This window comes from Vombatus ursinus, unplaced genomic scaffold, assembly GCF_900497805.2.
Source record: "Vombatus ursinus unplaced genomic scaffold, bare-nosed wombat genome assembly UNPS02009205.1, whole genome shotgun sequence".
NCBI classification, from domain to species: Eukaryota; Metazoa; Chordata; class Mammalia; order Diprotodontia; family Vombatidae; genus Vombatus; species Vombatus ursinus.
The window spans coordinates 1,608,843-1,629,555 of NW_020948983.1; the positions used below are offsets into that span (position 1 = coordinate 1,608,843).

Genomic DNA, 20,713 nt, shown 5'->3' on the forward strand with positions numbered 1-20,713 from the left:
ATATGACCGTTATAATTACACTGCACTTTGTTCTTTTTCTTGTGCATATCGTTTTGCTCTTTCTGCTTCCTTCAATTTGCCTTAGTTTATTTGACTTTTCATGCCTCTCTGGTTTTCATATCATTTTCTTATGGCACAGTTTCATTACATTCATGTACCATAATTTATTTAACCATGCCCAATACGATGGTCATCTATTTTGTTTCTAGTTTTTTCTACTACATGAAGTGATTCTTTAAATATTTTCATGTATATGGGGCCACACTTTAAATCATGGACTTCTTCAGATATGTTGCTTGTAGTGGACCAAAGGGTATGAATGCTTAACACATTTTCTTAGCACAATTTCAAATTGATTTCTAGACTGGTTAGATCAATTCATAGCTCCACCTACTCCTCCAACATTAACTAGGCCCATGTTTTGTCATCTTTGACAATTTTCTGGGCATGAGTTGAAAACTCAGTTGTTTTAATTTGCCTTTCTCTCATTATTAGTAACTTGGAGAAATCTTTCATGGTTGGAATTATTGTTCTTTTGAGAAGTCTGTTTATCCTTTGATCAAATACTCACTGAAGAATGATTTTTGGTCTTATATCTGTGTTAATTCTCCATATATCTTGAATATCAGGCTTTTATTAAAGATATTTGATGAGTTTTTTTCCCCAGTTGGCAACTTTCCTTCTTATTTTAGTTGAATTGATTTTATCCATGCAAAAGTTTTTCAATTTCATTCAATCAAAATTGAATTGCCAAAGGACTCTGTGGGCCCCACTCTCCCAGACCTGGCTCCTGTTTCACAAAATTGTTACATTTAAAGCTTAACCCTGCTCAGTTCTAGCTAGAACTAAATGCTGAAACTGTCCTGTAAGCTTGCTAACATTATACCTCCATTTTTCCTCATCCAGAGTAGGGCTTCTTGGTTAATTCTTAGATAACCCTCTCCCCCTTTTTTGCTGTTGGTCTATGTTCACGGATCCTCTCACCCCACGTGACAATTGTCCTGTGTCTGAAAACCCTGTGTAAAGCCAGGTCACCAAAGGTTCTGTGCCTTAGAGCAGAGCTCACATGAAGTCCTTTGCTGCAGACACCTGAAACTGCCTCTACAGCAGAGGTTCCCAAACTTATTTGGCCTACATGCTGCCCTCTTTTCAAAAAAAAAAAAATTACTCAGCCCCTCCCCGGAAAACTTTTTAAAATTTGCATCATTTAAAAAATGTAAGTTTTTAAAATAATGCATCTTAAATTTAATAATTTATTATAAATTTGTGGGTTTTTTCCTGCCTTTAAGTTTGAGGGTGCACTATTGAGTCACGTGACCATATAGTATCGTACTGTAAACAAATCATTACACTCACATATTCCTGCCAATACATGCTGGAATTCCCGACAATGCAAGACTTGCTAGCCTGCCAACACTTGCTTGTTAAGACCTATTGGCGTACTTGACCACTGATGGGTTATAATTTGCATTTTATATTTTTATTTGGAAAATAATGTAATCACTACAATTTTAATTCTGTTACACAACAGACGAAACATGTATGCACGGTTTTTCAAAATTTCCTTTTCTTCTCTTCTTTTCTTATGCTTCCACCACCCCCTTATTTTTATTCAATGCTCCTCACCTGCACCCAAGGCTACTACCACCCTCCTGATCATTCGAGCACCCCCCCACAGAGGGCTGTATCACCCACTTTTGGAACCTATGCTAGCTAAAGAGTTGATTGTTAAATTTTCAGTGTGAGCATTTACACCTTGGATATTGGTAAATGCTACAAATCAGGGCTTGATTTCTGTTCTGTTGATTTTTAGATGTGATATAGGAAATGTTAATAATGTAAATTAAGCTTAAAAGTATGCTGGCATACTTTGTGAGTGGGGGGCATGGGGGGTGGAGCCTGGTGTTAAGCATTTGCCAGCACATCTCTTTTCTTTCTTTTTAGGCAATTGGGGCTAAGTGACTTGCCCAGGGTCACACAGCTAGTAAGTGGCAAGTGTTTGGTCTAAGGCCAGATTTGAACTCAGGTCCTCCTGACTTCAGGGCCAGTGCTCTATCCACTGTGCCACCTAGCTGCCCCTTACCAGCACATCTCTACAGTATATCCCACCCTTCCTCTGGGCCACTATCCTACATACTGTCCACAGGATGGTGAGGTGAAGAAAGGGAGTATGAATTGCCATTCATCTGACCATGCTATTCTACTATTGCTGGGAGCCATCTACCCAAACTCTGCCCTAAATTTGCATGACACAAATTATCTATTTTATTTTTTGTGATCACCTTTATCACTTGCCCAACTGGTTAAGAATTCTCCTTCTTGCCATAGTTGGGAACAGCACCTGATGCTTTCTCTTCTAAATTTTTTCATGGTATAACCTTAAGTGTTCAGGTCCTGTATCCATTTTAAGTTCATTATGTTGCATTCTATGAGATATGAAATTCTGCCAAACTGTTTTCAAGTTGTCCCAAAAGTTCTTGTCTTATAAGGAGTTTTTCCTCAAATAATTTATGTTTTTAGGTTTATTGAACACTAGATTATTGAATTCAATTGTTTCTAATTCTTCTTTATCCAGGCTGTTCCATTGACCTACTTTTTTATTTTTTTAACTAATACCTAATGGTGTCGGTGATTACAGCATTATAGTAATTTATAATGAGATCTAGAGCACTATTTCTCCTTTATTCCTTTTTTCCATTATTTTATTTGAAATTCTAGACCTTTTGTTCCTTCAAATGAATTTTGTTAATATTTTGTCTAGTTCATAATGGATTTTCTTGGTAGTCTGGTATGGCATTAAATCCCTAAATTTATTTAGGTAGTATAATAATTTGTATCATATTGGATAGACACAGCCAAGAGTACTAAATATTCCTCCAATTATTGTCATTCTTTATATCTTTGAGTGTTTTGTAATTATATCTATGCAAGTCTTAGGTGTGCCTTGTTAGACTGACCTCCCACATATTCTATGTATCTTATTGCTGTTTTAGCGGGACTTCACTTTCTATTATTTCCTCCTGGATTTTGTTATTGCTATATAAAAATGTTAACATCTCTTTTCAATTACTTTTGGTTATATTTAAGGAGAAGATCATCAAATGTTACAGCTGGAAGAGATTTTGAAGATAACTAGTCTAGACTTCTCATCTTACTTCAATTCTTTAAAGATTTGTGATTTTTTTTAATGTTGGCATTCCCTGTTCTAATGCAGATCACCATTCTTCTATGACTTAGCAAATTCTCAAGTTGATATGTCTGCAAAATTTATCAACTTTAGACCAACCTAGTCCAACTGAGGAAGTTTGGTCATAAAATGAAAGATATACCATCATGGGCCCACATTTAAAGCCTTTCCATATTGATAGAACCTACAAAAACTGACATGAACTTAAAGAACCAAGGATCACTTTCATACCACAATGTGGCATTACAGTAGGACTTTAATGGAGGCAATTTACCCTTTTTATTTTATAGATGAGAAAAATGAGACACAAATTGGAGATGTAACTTGCCCAAAGTCACATAGCTATGTAATAACAATAATAGAACTAGAAATTGGCTATCTACACTCCAAGTCTAAGCCTCTACATACCATGCCACTTTCTATTATTTCTAAAATCTCATCAATGTGGCTACTATATCCAACAACATATATGCTTATATAGTACATACAACACATATACATGTATATGTATATGTATATACACATAATCGGATACCAGACAGTCTTTACTTCACCTCACAGAAAATGCACAAACACAAAGGACTCACAGGAAACATAAACTTTCCTTTTCCTTTTCTCCAAGTCCTAATTTCTCCCAGACAAACATACATATACACCTGCGTATGCATATGTATATGTCTACATATACACACATATACATATATATATACATATATATGTACACACACACACATGAGAAGATTCTGATATTCATAGGAAGCTATCCTGGAAGTAGGAAACCAAAGACCAATTTGTACAGTGTATCCTCAGCATTAAATCCGGTCTTTTTGAACTCGAGTGCTGTTTCAAGTGTTACCTAAAATAATGTTTCTTCTTGCTTTTAGATCAATGATAAAGCCAAATCTACCAACTTCTTGAATCTGCTCTTTGAGTAAAACCCATCTGATATTCTTCCCATTATTTGCAACTTCTCTATGTTTTCAGATTTCATTTTAGCAAGTATGCCAAAATGAGTGTGGCTAAGTGCCACCGGTAGTTTCTCAACTCCTAGGTCACTAGACAAAAATCATAAACTAAGAGAAGGCAACATAGTAGGATAGAAGGAATACTGGATTTGGAATGAAAAGACCTGAGCACAAATCTCAGCTGTGCCATTTATTAGTTGTGTGACCTTGAACAAAACCTATAACTTCTCTGATACTTAGTTTTTCATCTGTAAAAGGAGAAAAATCATACTTGTACTACCTATATCACAAGAATTCTAAAGATCAAATAAAACCATGTATATGAAGGATTTGTTATGCTTGGCCCCCAAAGGTAGAAGCTACAGGGGCTAGATTTATATTGACGTAAGAAAAAATGTCTAGCAATAAGAATTGTCTAAATTGGGATGGGCAGCTTTAGGATGTCATGGATTCCCATCAATTGGAAGTTTCCAAGTAGTAACTGGATGACCACTTGTTGAAGATTCCAATATTAATAATAATCACTGACATGAATGTATCACTTGAGGTTTGTAAAACAATATGGCATAATTAACAGAAGTGGGCTCACAGTCAGGAAAAGCTGGTTTTAAGTTTTGCCTTTGACACACTGTTTGCGTGACCCTGGGTGAGTCATTTAATTTTTCAGTGCCCTAGGCAACTGACTAAGAGCAAATGATGCAAAGCAGGTGCCAACATTCATAAATAGAGGGAATTTCTTCATCAGGAGCTCCCAATACCAATGAACTTACAGGTTTTGTCCAAAATCCAAAATATTTCCTGAATTTATGAATATCTGTATGTCCTTTCTGTCTTAAGTAGTTTCTGAGGTGGGGAAAATAAAAAGTCATCCCATAGCTGATACCCATATTGTACACTGAGTATCTTCTGGGAGGAAACCCTTGTACCCACATACAGAGAAAACACTAAATATGAATCAAACCTAAGTTTTGTTTTAGAGATTTTCCTGAAGTGTCCTTGGGTAGAGGAGACAGGGAAAGGTTGATCAATAAGGCAGAGAGATCACAGGAGCACAGATTTATATTTGGAAGACACCTGAGAGACCACCTAGTTCAACCTTCTCATTTTACAGATGAGGAAACCAAGGTCCAAGAAGGCTAAGTAACTTGACCAAGATCATACACACAGATAGTGACACAAGTGGGATTTGAATTCTGATCCTTTGAATCCAAATACAGAACCTGTTCTCTGCGGGCAGGCCCTGATGATGAGGCCCAGATCTGTGTGGACCTGGAGGCTTTTGTGAAGGCCTATTTCTTAGCTGAAATGAATGCCTGATGCAACAAAATTCAGGTATAATTTATTAGCAGCAAGAATAATTACTTATCTCATTTATAGCTTAATTACAAATGTTTGGTAATTTTATGTTTCATAGAACTATTACAGATGTAACTGGTGCATTCATATTGTTTGGCAGATATCCAAAATAGAAATTTACCAAAGGAGGGAAAGTGATTAAAGGGAAATAAATGACTTCAGTATTTCCCTAGAAAATTGATAAAATACAATTACCAGCAAATGTAAAAACTAAAGATCTTACATATGGAATCTGGAGGGAAAAGTTCGAATTATAGACTGATTGTACAATGAATGTTCAAAATAAGAACTGAAGAGAGTAAAACAGTAAAAAAAAATCAGTTATTAAAAACACTGATAATGCTAATTTTAAAATAGATGTTTTGGATCACTGGCCCTTAAGAGACTGATCAAATGAGATAAGTGTAAAGCACTCTGCAAACCTTACACTTATCTCATTTGTTAGATTTTAGAGAAAACATGGCATCATTGGTTTCTTCAAAAGTTTCAACTACTCTAGTTTAATACTTAATAAAATTTTTGAGACAGTTGATTTGCTGTAATAAATTCAGAACCAGACACTTCTTGTACTTACCAAAGTCGACTACTCCTTACTCCCTATCATTAGCTCTTTTCATTATTTTTGTGCCTTTTCTCTCAAATTTATTAATTTTTATTAATAGATCATTAAGTTACCATAATAACATAAATGTCTGGCTTTGTTTAGGAATACATTCATGAGAAATCCTGGAGATGCTCCATTTGTAAAATTTTAAAGCAGGAAAGGATCCCTGAGATTATCAAGTCCAACTTCATCTATAGATTAAGAAATTACTCTGTAGGAAATTTACTGCCTGTCACCCTGATACCTTGGTAATTGCTACAATTTGATCAGCCCTTGAACATCACTAAATTTGTTTATACAGATGGTCAGAATGGGATGACTGTGCCCAGCAACCTTGTCCTTCGGCTCCAGAAGTGATTTGGTATTTTGCACCTTTCTTTGTATTCCCCAGAACTTAGCACAGTGCCTGGCACGAAGGAGGCGCTTGATAAACGCTTGTTGCTTGTTGTTGACTGACTTTGTTGAGTTATTATTGCCTCATCTTTCCTGAGGAGGAGGAGGAGGGGGTTGATTGATCCTGTACTATTGGCACAGAAACTGAACACAACCCCAGGTCTTAAAAGTGTCTTCTTTTCCTCCTCTACTTCTCCCCCACCCCACTCCAGTTAGCTTGGTACAGAGATGGAGGGCTGGACTTGGAGGGCGTCACAACACCTGGGTTCTTTAGCTTTGCCATTACCATAGACTAGTGACTTTGGGCCAATCAGTTCACCTTGCTGGCCTTCATCTTCCTCCTCTGTAACAAGGGGGTCACAACAGGAGCCCTTCCTGCTGTGGGGCGCATCCGCACAGAAGTCAGCCACAGCAGGGTCTGCCTCAGCGTCCTCTTAAAGATGGATCTCAGCCCCAACGTCTCAACAAAGGCCAAATACCGTGACGGGGAGGGGAAGGGACATGGAGCAAGTCCAACAAGCAGACGCAGGTCCACTCACAGAGGGCAAAGGAGGAGAACGAAAGCTCGCTGCCCTCACTCACGCCTCCTCTCCTAGCACGGAACTTGGGCGAGGTTGGTTGCTATGGCGACCCCTCTGCGAGGCTGAGCTCCCTATTGGAGGAGGACCAGACCAGCTCCAGCCCATTGGTCAGGAGGCCAGAACCAATAGGAAAGCGGGATGTTTACGACGTCTCAAAATGGCCGCCGGATCGCGCCAGCCGGTCGGGTGAGTAGTTCCTCGTCCTGTGAGTTGTGGTTTTCAGGGAGGTTTGGAGCCTTTTGGGCTTCCCGGCGGGGTGCAGCTTCTTCCTAGGTTGAGGAAGCGTCGGGCAGCTCTCTGGCCGGTCCCACTGGCCTTTCGGTGGCCGTGGCGGCGGCCGCGACTGCGACCGTGGCAGCATCGAGGGATTCGGATTTGGTCTGAGGGGAAAGGGACGCGGTGTCTGTGCCTGTGGGGGCTTCCTTCCGCTTCAGGCTGCCCACGAGTGGGTGAAGGCCCTGGGGCTTCTCATTGACTCGCATGACGTTCATGTTTCTAGAAATACCGTGTTTTAGAAAATAGAGATAGAAAGAAGTCAACAGGAGGCACGAGATCTTAGAAGCCCCGGATCTGAAATCTGGGGCTCCTCGCTCAGGATCCCCCCACCCCGACCCCCCGAGTGTTTTTCCTTCTGCCCCAAGTTGTGATTATAGTTGAAGAAAAAGGTGAAATAGGAAGAATGCTGGGCAGGGAGTAATGAGGAGGCCCAGACTGGGGACCTAGCCCTACCACAGATTGACTGTGTGGCCTTGTGCGTGTCACTTCCCCTCTGGGCCTCGGTGTTTCCCTTTGTAAATGGAGAGGTTGGACTGGGGTGATGTCTAAGATCTCTTCCAGCTCTGAGGTTTGATTGTGAGTTCACTGCAATCTGAGAAGAGCCTCCCGAATTCCGAATTGCACTGCCAGCAGAAGCAGTCACTTTGTAAATTTAAACCCTGTAAGTATGCACTAGGCAGCATCTCACTTATCCCAAGCCTTGAGATGGTGTGTGATGATTGTGGATGTTTCCATACTGGCAAGGCCGTTAAATTGGAAGCAGTGGAGAAGTGTTTTGTTGTTGTTTTCCCTCTAGTTCTCAAATTAAAAAAACCAAAAAAACAAGCAGTTTAGAACATTCTTTTTCCTATGCTTTAAAAGCCTTTTGAAGGGTTTATCTTACTTGTCTTTAATTTCAGGAGAGACTCTTAATTTTGTAATTTCCTTGTATTTTAGGAAAAAGGAAGCATGCATTTGATGCCTTTTGACATAAGTAAAAAAAAATCTAATACTTATATTATTCATTGTTTTTGTATATAATTCTAATTAAATCGTTCTGAATTATGTGTCTTATTGCCATGTTTGTTGTATTAGAATATTCAAATGTCGAGGACTGTAGTATTTATTTCTTATGATTATTGCTCCAGTAAAGTAGAAATAGTATCAGAAGATTTGAATTTCTGTTTTAATTATTCAGTTTAGGAGAACTGGTAATAAAGCACAACTGCCCAAGTAATGAAAAGTAATATATTTCATAAACTTTGGGATATTGAAATTTAGAATAGTGCAGTGAATCAAGTGTTGAATTTGAAATTAGAGAGACCTGGGTTTGAATCTTAACATTGTCACTTAACACCTTTATGGCCTTAGTCAAGGCTATACTCAATTTTTCTGGGCCTCAGTTTCCTTATTTGTAAAATGAAGTAGTTGGAATAGATGACTTTTGGCCCTTTCCAGCTTAGAATCTTGTGATCCTAAGTAAGGGATATCCTTTGAAGTGGTAACTGTTTAGATAGTATCATTTTATTCTTTTGAAGTTGGTATCTTGGAAGGCAACTGCCATGTTCTACAAAACATACTGCTGTCAAAATATTAGACATTGTGGATTAATCTTACTCAGTATATCTTTTATCATTTTCTTTTCCTTATAATGTAAAGAATTTAGCCAGATTTTAACAGTTATGAAATTCAGAATTGATTGCTGATTTAACCCTTAAGATGTATACATTTTAACTGATTCCTTGCCTTTATATAATAACTGCTTAAAGCAGTTTCTTAGAATTCTGTGTAGAATGTACGTTCAAGTGGTTTACAGTGAAAAATGTAGTTTGTATTGATTCAGATTTAAGATGACTAAATGTTGTCAGCTCACAACTTTTATAATCCATTTAGCTTACAAAAATAGAATCTAAATGAACTTTATATTAATTATTCCATTAAATGTATTTTCCAAAACATATAGTCATGGATTTTTTGAGAGGGTTCTACATCTGGGAATATGATGCTTCTATAAGAATGAATTTGTGGAAAACATGTCTGTATCCAGATTAGAGAGAAGCATATTACTCATTTATTTACTTCTCTTAATATAAAAATCATTGGTTTCCCTCCAAAGGTTTTCAACAGCCTGTTCTCTATGCAAAAGCTTTACTTAGATAGCAGACTTATTTTGCTGTCTGTTACTATGCTATAGTTTGCTATAGTTGTATCAAAAACTCTTAAGGATTGCTTTAAAGATAATACTGAATAATGCAGGACTGCAAGTAGACGATAGCTATTGACTTCTTTTTATATCATTGCTGCCTTTTTCTCCTAATAGTCGTACTTAGGAAATTGATGCTTCCCAATTCCTATCCTGGGGTTTACTTTTGAAATACTTCACTTGAAGAGCAGGATTTCAGCCCCCACTCCCTCCAAAAATAGCAGTCATGGGAGTAGTCTTTATGCTTGGGAGAGAAACCTTGCCCACTAAAGTAGAATACTCATTACATCGTGTGATCTAGAGAACAGTTATAGTAAAAACAACAAAAAAAAAATCTGCTGATTAGGTATGATGTGATACTTCAAGGCTTAGAATGATGTTAGGTCTAGAAGAAAAATTAAGAGTATAGTCAATCCTTCATTTTATAGTTGAGAAAATAACCCAGTGAGATTGACTTGCACAGAGATTAACTTGCAGCAAGTTCGTTTCATGATTTCAGCCTGGAAAAATTGATCTCTTTACTCTCAGTCTAACGTTTTTTGTATACCATAGTTCCTCTGACTACTGGCTTTCTGTATGGCAGTTATTGCTATTGCAGAGCACATAATATTCTAGATATTTAAAACAGGAGAAAATATAAATACCAACTCTGGTTATAACTAGTCACCATTATCCTAAAAGTGCATTTTGCATCAAGCTCCAATATATACTAATTAAATAATTGATGAATAGATTAAATGTGGAATTTCAGGGCACCTGGTGGGTTTGTGTTGAAAGTAATGAAAAATAAAATGATTTGTACATAAGGAAGTCAGAGAAGTTTCTGTCTCACATTTTGATTTCTTTTCTAAAGTAGATCAATTAAACAAGTAAGTTACAAAATTCAGTGGAGTCTTGGAACAAGTAATAGATTTGGAGTCAGTGAACCTGGATTCCAGTCTCTATTACATTCCTGCCTGTGTAATCTCAGCAAGCTACTTATTGTTTCTGGGCCTCAGTTTCCTCATCTGTAAGAGAAGAGTGGATTAGATAATCTCTAAGGTTCTTTCCACCCTCTAAAGCCTATTATCTGTCCTGATCAGCAATATAAATAAAATGGAAACTAGTTGAGGACCTGGCTCTAATGGTAACTTCTTTGTAAGTTATGATCAACTGTGACATTTTCTTCTCAATAACAGGGCCTGTGATTTCATTGGTATGGGAATTCTACTGATATACTTCATAACCTACATATATCTTATAATCTTGAAAGGTACCTAAAACTCAGAGATGTTAATTCATGGTCACATAAATGTCAGAGGTGGAATTTGAATCCAGGTCTTCCTTACTACTAGTCCAGTACTCTATTTGATATATCATGCCTCCTCCCTCTACTTTCCAAGCTTACTTTTCTTTCTTTAAAAAAATAACAATTAGATATTGTACCAAGTTTTCCTAATAGTGACAAACTTTTATATTACAGTATTTACTAGTTTAAAACTAGCATTTGTTTCCCTTTCTGCTGTGCGTTCTTCCTGACCTTTCCACCCCAAAAATGTTTTTCAGGTTCAGTATTACCAATGTTAAATATATCTTAATTTTTAGCTTAATATTATGTCTTTTAAAATAGTGTTAACATTGAGTAGTTGTTTTCTTGAGATTCAAAATGCTATTTTGATTCAGGTCTTTAAAAAGTCTAGGTTCTTTGTTTCTTTTAAAAGTTTCATGTATGCCTTTTTTGCTTTTATAGCATAGTCACATCTAAGTGTATATTCCTTTTGTAACAAAGGAAAACAGTAAGACAAAATTATTTTGACAGTTGAGATAGGTTTTATTTTGTTTTTTATATTTCTTTTTAATTACTAAACGAAATGTGCCCCTGTATCATCATTGTTATTGTTGAAACCCTAAATAAACTTACTTGGCACTTTTATTTTCTATTGGTCTTAAAGTCTTTCCTCTTTTCCATTTAGAAAAGAAAATGTGGAGTGGACTATTACCACCTGGGATGAATGAAAGTGATATTGAATTGAGTTCTGAGGATGAGACTACATTGAAAATCTCAAAACTTAGTTCAAAGGAAGATAAGGGAGATGGTGTGACGGAAGAAGTTGGGTTTTCTGTTTTCCGTCCTGGTGGATCTAAAAATGAGGCAGAGACAAATGCAAAAAATGCTGATGAAGAGTGTCCATCTGGAATTCCCCAAAATGTGTGGAATGTAAGTTTTTCTGAAGATCTTTTGTTGTGCTGGGGGAAGGGGGGATTGTGTCCATGCCATTCTTAGAACCATGTTATATTCGAATAGAAAATTACTGTGTCCATAAGGGTGCTTTATGAAGTTAGCTTTGCCCTGGAGTAAAAAATCTTGAATTGATATTAATTGACTTTAGAGGTGGTTTCCATTTTTTGTTTCTGAAGAGATACTAACTAGTAATATTGACTCATATCTTTATTTAATCTTGGCCACAACCCTGTGAGGCAGATACTACAGGTATTCAGCCCCATTTTACAGATTACACAACTCAATTTCAGAGAATTTAAGTCACCTGCTTGTAGTTATAACCTAATAAATGTCAGAGGCTCTTTTTGAGTCTAGGCCTTCCTGATTTGCATTATGCCATGTTGGCTGCCTCTCAGACGAATAGATAATGCTTGCTAAAAACTGATATACTTAATGAGAGTTAGCTTTCCAACAAGTGAACTGAAATTTTCTCCCTTCCGTATCTTTGTAATAATTCATTTAACCTACCTGCCAGATTAACAGATGGCTCTCCATATTATAGAAAGCCAATGTCTGTGTATGTATGTGTGTGTGCACACTCTCACATGTATCTCAATGTTGTGATACACCATAGAGATCAGACTTTCAGTGACCTCCCTTAGCAACTCAGCAGTTTATTAGATGTCTACTTTATGCAAAGTCAGAATTAACTTTTTTATTAAACTGAAACTCCTCTTTAAATGACAATATAATGTTTCTCTCTTAATGACAATCTTAGTTATTTGAAGACTATAAACATTGTCTTAACATATCTGCTTATCTGAATTGTTTTTCACTCCTGCACAGAAGTTTCAAAAGTTACATAAAAAACATTCTGAACTGAAAACCTTAAGTATTTCTACAAGCAAGGGGAGCAAAAGAAAACGTTCTAGAAAAGGTATTTTATGTAATTTCTGTTTAATAATCTTAACTGTTAATAGTGCTAATAGCAAAAAAAAGTAGTTCTTATATTAGTCATTTTAAAGAACTAAAAAGTTTCCAGAACATAATTGAAAGTATACATGCCAACATTTTGTGAATTTTTTTTCCAGGTAAATTGAAGAATAAAGAAGAGGCTGACAGGTGTGTAAAAGCTAGCATAAATAGCTTATGCTGAAAAATAGACATTTTGCCTGTCTTAACAGTTCATCTGTGGGCTAATGCCATCCCTGTATAAACTGTGATATAATATAAGCTATTAATTTTTAGACTTTTAGAGTCTGAGTTGAAAGGGGACTTAAAGGTCTTTCATTCTCAGCAGTACCTAGCAAAGAAACTGTTCTCCATTATCCCTTCCTGGTGGACATTTGGTCTCTCCTTAAAGTTCTTCAGAAATGAGGTCATTAGCTTAACAGATAGCTCATTCCTTTCTTTGCCAGCTCTGTTTGTTAAAAAGTTTTCCCTTATATCAAGCCTCACATCTACCTCTTTAGTTCTAATTACTGGCCTCGGGCCGGGTAGAACAGATTTAATCCTCCTGCCATATGTAATTCATCCAGCTTTTGAAAATGGCTATCTGGGGCAGCTAGGTTGCGTGGTGGATAGAGCTCTGGCCCTGAAGTCAGGAGGACCTGAGTTCAAATCCAACCTCAGACCAAACACTTGACACTTACTAGCTATGTGACCCTGAGCAAGTCACTTAACTCCAGTTGCCTTAAAAAAAAAAGAAAGAAAGGAAAGAAAAGAAAATGGCTATCATTCAGCCTAAAGTCTTTTCTTCTCTAAGCGAAACATCCCAAATTTTTTTGGCCAATCCTTGTATGGCATAGTTTCAAGTTCACTTACTATCCTGGTCTCTTTCTTTCATTCTTGTTGCCCTTTGTCAGTGTCTATCCTGTAATATGCCTGGAACTGAACATAGCACTCTATATATGACTAGGACAGTTCATTATTTTAGGTTTCCAATTAAACATGGTGAAAATAACAATAGTTAAATCATTTCGAATAAAATATAGCCAATGATTTGTCTTTGTGCAGTCAACAATCTTCAAATGAAGCCCAGTGGCAGGAGCTTACTCAGTATTTTGGAATAAATGATAAGTTTGAACCCTTCATAAGTAATAGAGCTCTTCTGAAGGTAAGTTATTTTATTTTTTGTTTACTTCAACCATATTGGATGAAGAGTCATTCATCCCCCAGCCTTAATACCTAAGATTTACTATAAATAAATCAGGCCAGTACTGGTGGAGTTATTAAGAGTTGTGTTCAGAGAGTCACACGTCATTTGCTTAAGTATTTCTCATATTTAAGACCTGTCCCTTTAAAGCATTTCCTTTGTGAGACAGAATTTTCACTTTTCCTCTTTTTGTCTAGATGGCTTGTTCTCCAGGTTAAGTGGTTTAGGTTGCTGATTTTGTGGAACTGAGTTATATAGATGATATTTGTCTTATTCTTTGAGCTCAGTTTAAATTTTCAATAAATACTAACTACAGAGGCGCTTTGCTAGGCACTGGGAACCCAAAGATACAACACAGGGCCCACTTTGAAGAAAATTACATTCTAACGATGGGAAGGGCAAGTCCATGAATAATTAAGATAGAAAGGAGGGTATGGATAAATACAGGAGAAAGGTCTGTAAAAATTTGAGGCCAGAGAAATCAGTTTCTCCTAGAGGAGTCCAGTAAGACTTCATGAAGGAGGTAGCATTTTAATTGGGCCTTGAAGGCAGAAGAATACTCAACAGTTGGAAATAGGAAGGAGCCAATGGAAAGGAAAGAAGGAGCCAAATCTAAGTATATGGATATAATGTGACCAAGGGCATGGAGACAGAGGGTGGGTGGAAGTAGAATAGTCTCATTTGACTGGAATGTAGATTGTGCAAAGGAGAGTGGTAGACAAGGATACCTCTGACAGATAAGTCAGAGGCTAGATTCACTGGGCCTTTTTAGGGCCAGGAGTTTATATTTTATTTGATAGGTGACAAAGAACTGCTGAAGGTTTTTAAGTAGGGGATTGAAATAATAATTGAACTACTTTAGAAAGATTACTGAGGTCATTGTAGGGATAGAGAGACAGGAAGCAGAAAGACCATTCATAAGATCATGGCTTTAGAGCTGAAAGGGACCTCAGAATTCAAGTCCAACCCTCTTGTTTTATAGAGGAGGTAACTGAAGCCTAGGGTGATTGAGGGATTTGTTCAAGATCACACAGGTATGGGCAGTAGGGGCAGGATTTGAACACAGGTTCTTGAATTCTATAGTCACTGCATTGTACGTTGCTGCCTCTTAGCTGTGGTTCCTAGAATCGTTTAGCCACAGATACATTTTATATCTAGTGACCTGAAGTGCGAAGAGGCCAGATTACTTGTCTGAGATAAAGTCAGTGGCAGAGATGAAATAGAACCTTGGGATTCTTCACTTCTTTTAATACTCTTCTATTCCTGAGACTAGAGGTAAGACAGCCTTCCAAAAGTAGGATAACCTAGTTGTTAGACCAGATTTTCCTTGTGTTCTAGGAGGGGTAGGGAAGGAAGTGGGGGAGGAATGGTGTTAACTTCATTGAATTTCAAAAACAGATGGAGATATGGAATATACGAGTAGCAGCTGGCCAGTGGAACACTGAAAACCTGTACACCATCTTTAGCACACATGCTGTAAATTTTTGGCCTCTGCACTATATTCTGCTTTTTAAGAATATAATAAAATCTTCGTCCTTTAAGGAAAAAATGTTTTGTATAATTAAATTTCTTACTTGGGCCTGGGCCATGAGAAAATTCTTGTTCTAACATTGTTTAAAGCATTTATTGTATGCTTAGTGGTAAAATCATAAGTTTAGATGTCTAAATTGGAGTTGATTAGTGCGGTTATATCATTGAAATTGTTAAAATTATTTTTAATATTTTTGCCACTGAATGTGCTGGAAAATATGTAACAAGTACTTCTGTGATTTATTTATTATACTTTTAAATTACATTACATATTGAAAGCATTAATTTTTGAAACATGTTGCTAATATTGCATGTTCATGCACTATAAACTAATAACCTTTATTTGGGATTGACACTAAGGTTCTTTGTGACATGCAAGTTGTCTCAAAGTTCTGAGAAATTCTTGTTAGTGATCAACTTTACTAGCAGTACTGTTGTGTTTTTAATCCTTTGCCTTGCAAAATAGATGCATTCCTGAAAAGTTTCATGTTAATCAAATCATGTAAAATATTTTGTAAAATGAATGATTACAAAAGGATTCTTCCTGATTTATCTGCCTTGTAAGGTTGAATTTTCTTAAAAGCTGGCAGCAGGTGCAGCAGATAGAGCACAGGCCCTGGAATCAGGAGGATCAGAGTTCAGATTCAGCTTCAGACATTTACTAGCTGTGTGACCTGGACAAGTCACTTAAGTCTGATCCTCCCCCTCCTTTCCCTCCCCCCTCAAAAAAAAGGTAGCAGACAGAAAATCTGACCCCAAACCAGACTTTGCCTGGGTGACCTCAGGCAAGGCCTTTAATCTTTCCATGTCTTAGTTTTCTCAGTGACCCAGTTGAATTATATTAGAAATTCTTAACACCTAGAATATAAACATATTAGAAAATAGGCTGATACATGAAACCAGAATTGATATAAAACAAAATGGAAACTGACAAACTAAATTTCACTAACTGAAACTTTTAAAGAAGGTAGCAAAAACTATTGTTTCACCATACAGAATTATTCTTTATGATAGCCTCAAGTTAGGACTTTGACATAGTACTTTTAGTAAAAGAGGAAAATACATAGTCAAGGCTTTCATTTTACAGATGAAGAAACCGAGGTCCATAAGTTTTCAGGCTCAGTAACAGTCAGAGATCCAACTAGAACCAAGGTCTCCTGGTACCCAGTACAGTGTTTATGCCACTTTACCATGCTACCTATCATCTTTATTTTGTGTGAAAATACTTTTGGAAATTAGTATGTTATTAGCTCTTATACATCAGTACATAGATTTAAAAAATGAAAACTATTACAAATACATCATTTCATACAGTTAGGTATAAATGAGAAATGCAGGGGTTTTTTTCCCCCTGCTCTACTAGATAATGACTTTCAATCAGTGTTCAGTAAGGAAGCCGCATATCTTAAAGGAATATTTGACACTTGGTATAGCAATTAACATTTTTGGTAGAATATCAGCTTACTTACAGGCAAAATTATGTGTGGGGGTGGAGTATAAAATACGTAACATAAGTTTTTGGTGCTAACCAGAATGGGATGAACCTAGGTCTCCGGATTTTGTAGAAATACAAAAGGAGGTCAGATACTCTTATGTTTCTCTTGGGCTTAGGTATGAATGCATTAAGAGGGAAAAAGCAACAGTTTTCAGAATTCTTTTGATACAGAAAGTAAGCAACACAAGAGAATGAATGCTGTTAGAATACAAGTGACTGAAAAGAAAGGCTTAAGGTTTAGGGCTGTGTTGAGATGGAACTTCGGTAGTGAAAGGAAAGCTAGTTTTCTATGGACAGTTTTATTGTATTTCAGTAGAATTGAATGACCCTGAGTGTGGGTACTATGTTATGACAAAAGTTTTTTTTTTCGTGGATGAAGCATCTTTTGCCATAACACCTGGCTAAAAATGTCCCTAACCCCATTATTGCTATAAAAATAACATACATAAAGCAGAGCAATAAAGGAAACCTTGGGTTGAATTGAATAGGCCATGTACTGCCCTTAGAGTATTTAAGAACCCAGGTTTCTAGTCCCAGGAGTTCTGTCACTAACTCAGACCAGGCACTTCATTCCTTTGTGTCTGAGTTTCCTTATCAGTAAAATAAGTATTTTAGACAAGATCATTGTTTCCAAAATATTATATTCTAAAATATAATAGTACTATGTAGAACTTAAACAATCTGAATAAGAGTTATGTGAGGAGACTATTGATGCTAATTTTTCCCCTCTAAAATATTAAAATATAAAATGCTTGTTGACTATATGTATTATTTGTGTGTGTGTGTGTGTGTGTGTGTGTGTGTGTGTGTGAGAGAGAAAGAGAGAGAGAGAGAGAGAGAGAGAGAGAGAGAGAGAGAATAGGTTTGACTTCTTTCATTTTACACCAAAATTTCTGTGACCATCCTATCTAGACCCTCCTGGACTGACAGTGTGTTCTATCAGGATACTTAAGGCTCTAGTGTTCCATGGCCAAATTGGTTTGGGAGAGGCTATATTAGATTATTTCTAGGGTTGTTCCTAGATTTTAAAATCCTCTTTTTATTTGGAGATTTAGTTTGTAAAGCTCTAGGTACACTACAGAATCAACAATTGAAATAATCAAGAAACAATCAACAATTTAAATGGTAACTTTATTTTCTAAAAGCACTATAATAAATTCTTTAGAACCAGTTTGGCTCATTTTATTTTATTTTATTTATTTTATTTTTTTTTAGGCAGTTGGGGTTAAGTGACTTGCCCAAGGTCATGGACGCAGCTAGTAAGTGTCAAGTGTTTGGTCTGAGGCCAGATTTGAACTCAGGTCCTCCTGACTTCAGGGCCAGTGCTCTATCCACTGCGCCACCTAGCTGCCCCCTTGGCTCCATTTATTGATTACAGAAGTACTATCATGTCAATTCAAAAAGCTTCAACTGGTTTTTAGACTGGAAAATATAATTGTTATGGGGAGATCTCAAAGCAGTACTCATATAGACCTGTGATCTCATTAATTCAGAAATTCAGTCCACTAAGTGCAGATTGTAACCAACACATGCTTGCCAATCCTTACTGACTCTTGTCCAAGGCCTCCCAAAAGTTCATCACAAGTGGCCCACCCAGGGGGCTGAAGACCTTACTTATTTTTTGCTAATGTTCCTAGGGTACAGCTAGAGCACTTCACCTGTTCGCATGTCATCTTTTGCTCTTACCACATGACCAGCCCATCTTCTGTCATACAATTCTTTAATGAAATCCTTTACTCTTGTTCTTTGATGGACTTGCTTGTTGGTTATATTATACAGGTTGCTCACACCCACCATGTACTTCTTCATTTTCCTATGCATCATATTCAGCTTTAGCTCTTTGCATGCATTAATGTTTCACATCTTACTGCCATATAGTAGTAATACTGCTAAAATATGAACATTAAAAGAGGCCTTTGCTTTCACAGGAAACTTGGAATCTGTAAAAGAGCTTTCAATTTCCTAAAAGCAATCCGACCTACTCTTTTCTTTCAGTTTAAACTAGGTCCAATTCATTGTCCATCTGCAGTGTCTATCCAGTATATACATACTGTTGAACTAACTAGAGATTAGTCATCCAAATGCATCTTGAAATCTGGGCAGTAGGGCGCAGAGCAAAGATGGCGGAGTAAAACCAGGGACTCACTTAAGTTCTCCCCCAAACCCCTCCAAATACCTGTAAAATATGACTCTAAACAAATTCTAGAGCAGCAGAACTCACAGAAAGACAGAGTGAAACAAATTTCTAGCCCAAGACAACCTGGATGGTCAACAGGGAAGGTCAGTTGCACTGGACTGGGAGAGGAGTGCAGTTCAGCAGGGGCCGTACCAGCACAGTAGGCCTCAGAGGACTGAGTCACTGGCAGCTGTGGCAGTTTCCAGACTTCTCAACACACAAATGCCAAAGAAAACTTAGAAGGTCACTGGAAAAAGTCTGTTGGACCTGGGTGAGAGAGGAGTGCAGTCCAACCCCAACCCCAGTGCAACCCTGGGGCAGCAATGGTAGTGGCAGCGGCTGGTTCCACAGCTGTGAGCCCACAGACAATAAGGGGATCAAACAGCTGATCAGAAGGAGATTACAGGGATCTCTTTGCTGGCACTGAGGCAGGATTCTGTTGCTTTGCCTGTGCTTGCATCTGGGCCACAGTCCTGGGTGGCTGTCCTGGGGCGAGAAGAAGCACTGGCATAGCAGAGCTTGTTGGCAGCAGTGGAGAGGGAACCTTCCTTACGGTTCCAAGGCAGAAAAGAGTGCTTGTGATTACTTACTGACCAGCACAGGCCAGGAGAGCAGTAAACACTTCTCCTTAGATCATACCATCTTGGAAGGACTGAAAATTTACAGGTCCCTAGAAGTATCTCTGAAAACGGCGTCACAGAATCCTTGAAGCTTGAGACAGTACGCCTTCCACACTGGAAGCAGAGCCCTACCTTAACAAAGAGTTAAAAAGTCAAGTAATTGGCTGGGGAAATGAGCAAGCAGTGAAAAAAACTCAAACTATAGAATCTTAATTTGGTGACAAGGAAGATCAAAACATACAAGCAGAAGACAACGAAGTCAAAGCTCCTACATCCAAAGCCTCCAAAAAATATATGAATTGGTCTCAGGCCCTGGAAGAGCTCAAAAAGGATTTTGAAAAGCAAGTAAGAGAAGTAGAGGAAAAATTGAGAAGAGAAATGAGAGTGGTGCAAGACAATAATGAAAAACGAGTCAACAGCTTGCTAAAGGAGACCCCAAAAAATACTGAAGCAATTAACACCTTAAAAAAAATAGACTAGACCAAATGGCAAAAGAGGTCCAAAAAGCCAATGAGGAGAAGAATGCCTTAAAAAGCTGAATCGGCCAAATGGAAAAGGAGGTTCAAAAGCTCACTGAAGAAAATAATTCCTTAAAAATTATAATGGAGCAAATGGAAGCTAATGACTATGAGAAATCAAGAAAGTATGAAACAAAACCAAAAGAATGAAAAAATAGAAGACAATGTGAAATATCTCACTGGAAAAACAACTAACCTGGAAAACAGATCCAGGAGAGATAATTTAAAAATTATTGAACTACCTGAAAGCCATAATCAAAAAAAGAGACTAGACATCATCTTTCAAGAAATTATCAAGGAAAATTTCCCTAATATTCTAGAACCAGAGGGTAAAATAGAAATGGAAAGAACCCACCAATCACCTCCTGAAAGAAATCTCAAAAGGAACACTGCTGGGAATATTATAGCCAAATTCCGGAGTTTTCCTAGGTCAAAGAGAAAATATTACAAGCAGTCAGGAAAAAAAAACAATTCA

At 37.3% G+C, this 20,713-nt stretch overlaps 1 protein-coding gene across 2 annotated transcripts in view; it reads left to right on the plus strand.

Annotated features, from left to right (window-relative positions):
* Nucleotides 1-7,232: 7,232 nt before the first annotated feature.
* The window catches only part of FAM204A (family with sequence similarity 204 member A), a 41,323-nt gene continuing 27,842 nt past the window's right edge, over nt 7,233-20,713 (plus strand). Inside the window, exons 1-5 of one of the 2 annotated variants that reach the window (XM_027851764.1) lie at nt 7,233-7,272; nt 11,497-11,741; nt 12,591-12,681; nt 12,836-12,866; nt 13,761-13,860. In XM_027851764.1, coding sequence (XP_027707565.1) covers nt 11,505-11,741; nt 12,591-12,681; nt 12,836-12,866; nt 13,761-13,860 — 459 coding nt within the window. In that variant the 5' untranslated portion in view covers nt 7,233-7,272; nt 11,497-11,504. Of the gene's footprint in view, nt 7,273-7,532; nt 8,024-11,496; nt 11,742-12,590; nt 12,682-12,835; nt 12,867-13,760; nt 13,861-20,713 lie in introns of those variants that run through there. The other variant, XM_027851765.1, reaches the window with a different exon arrangement.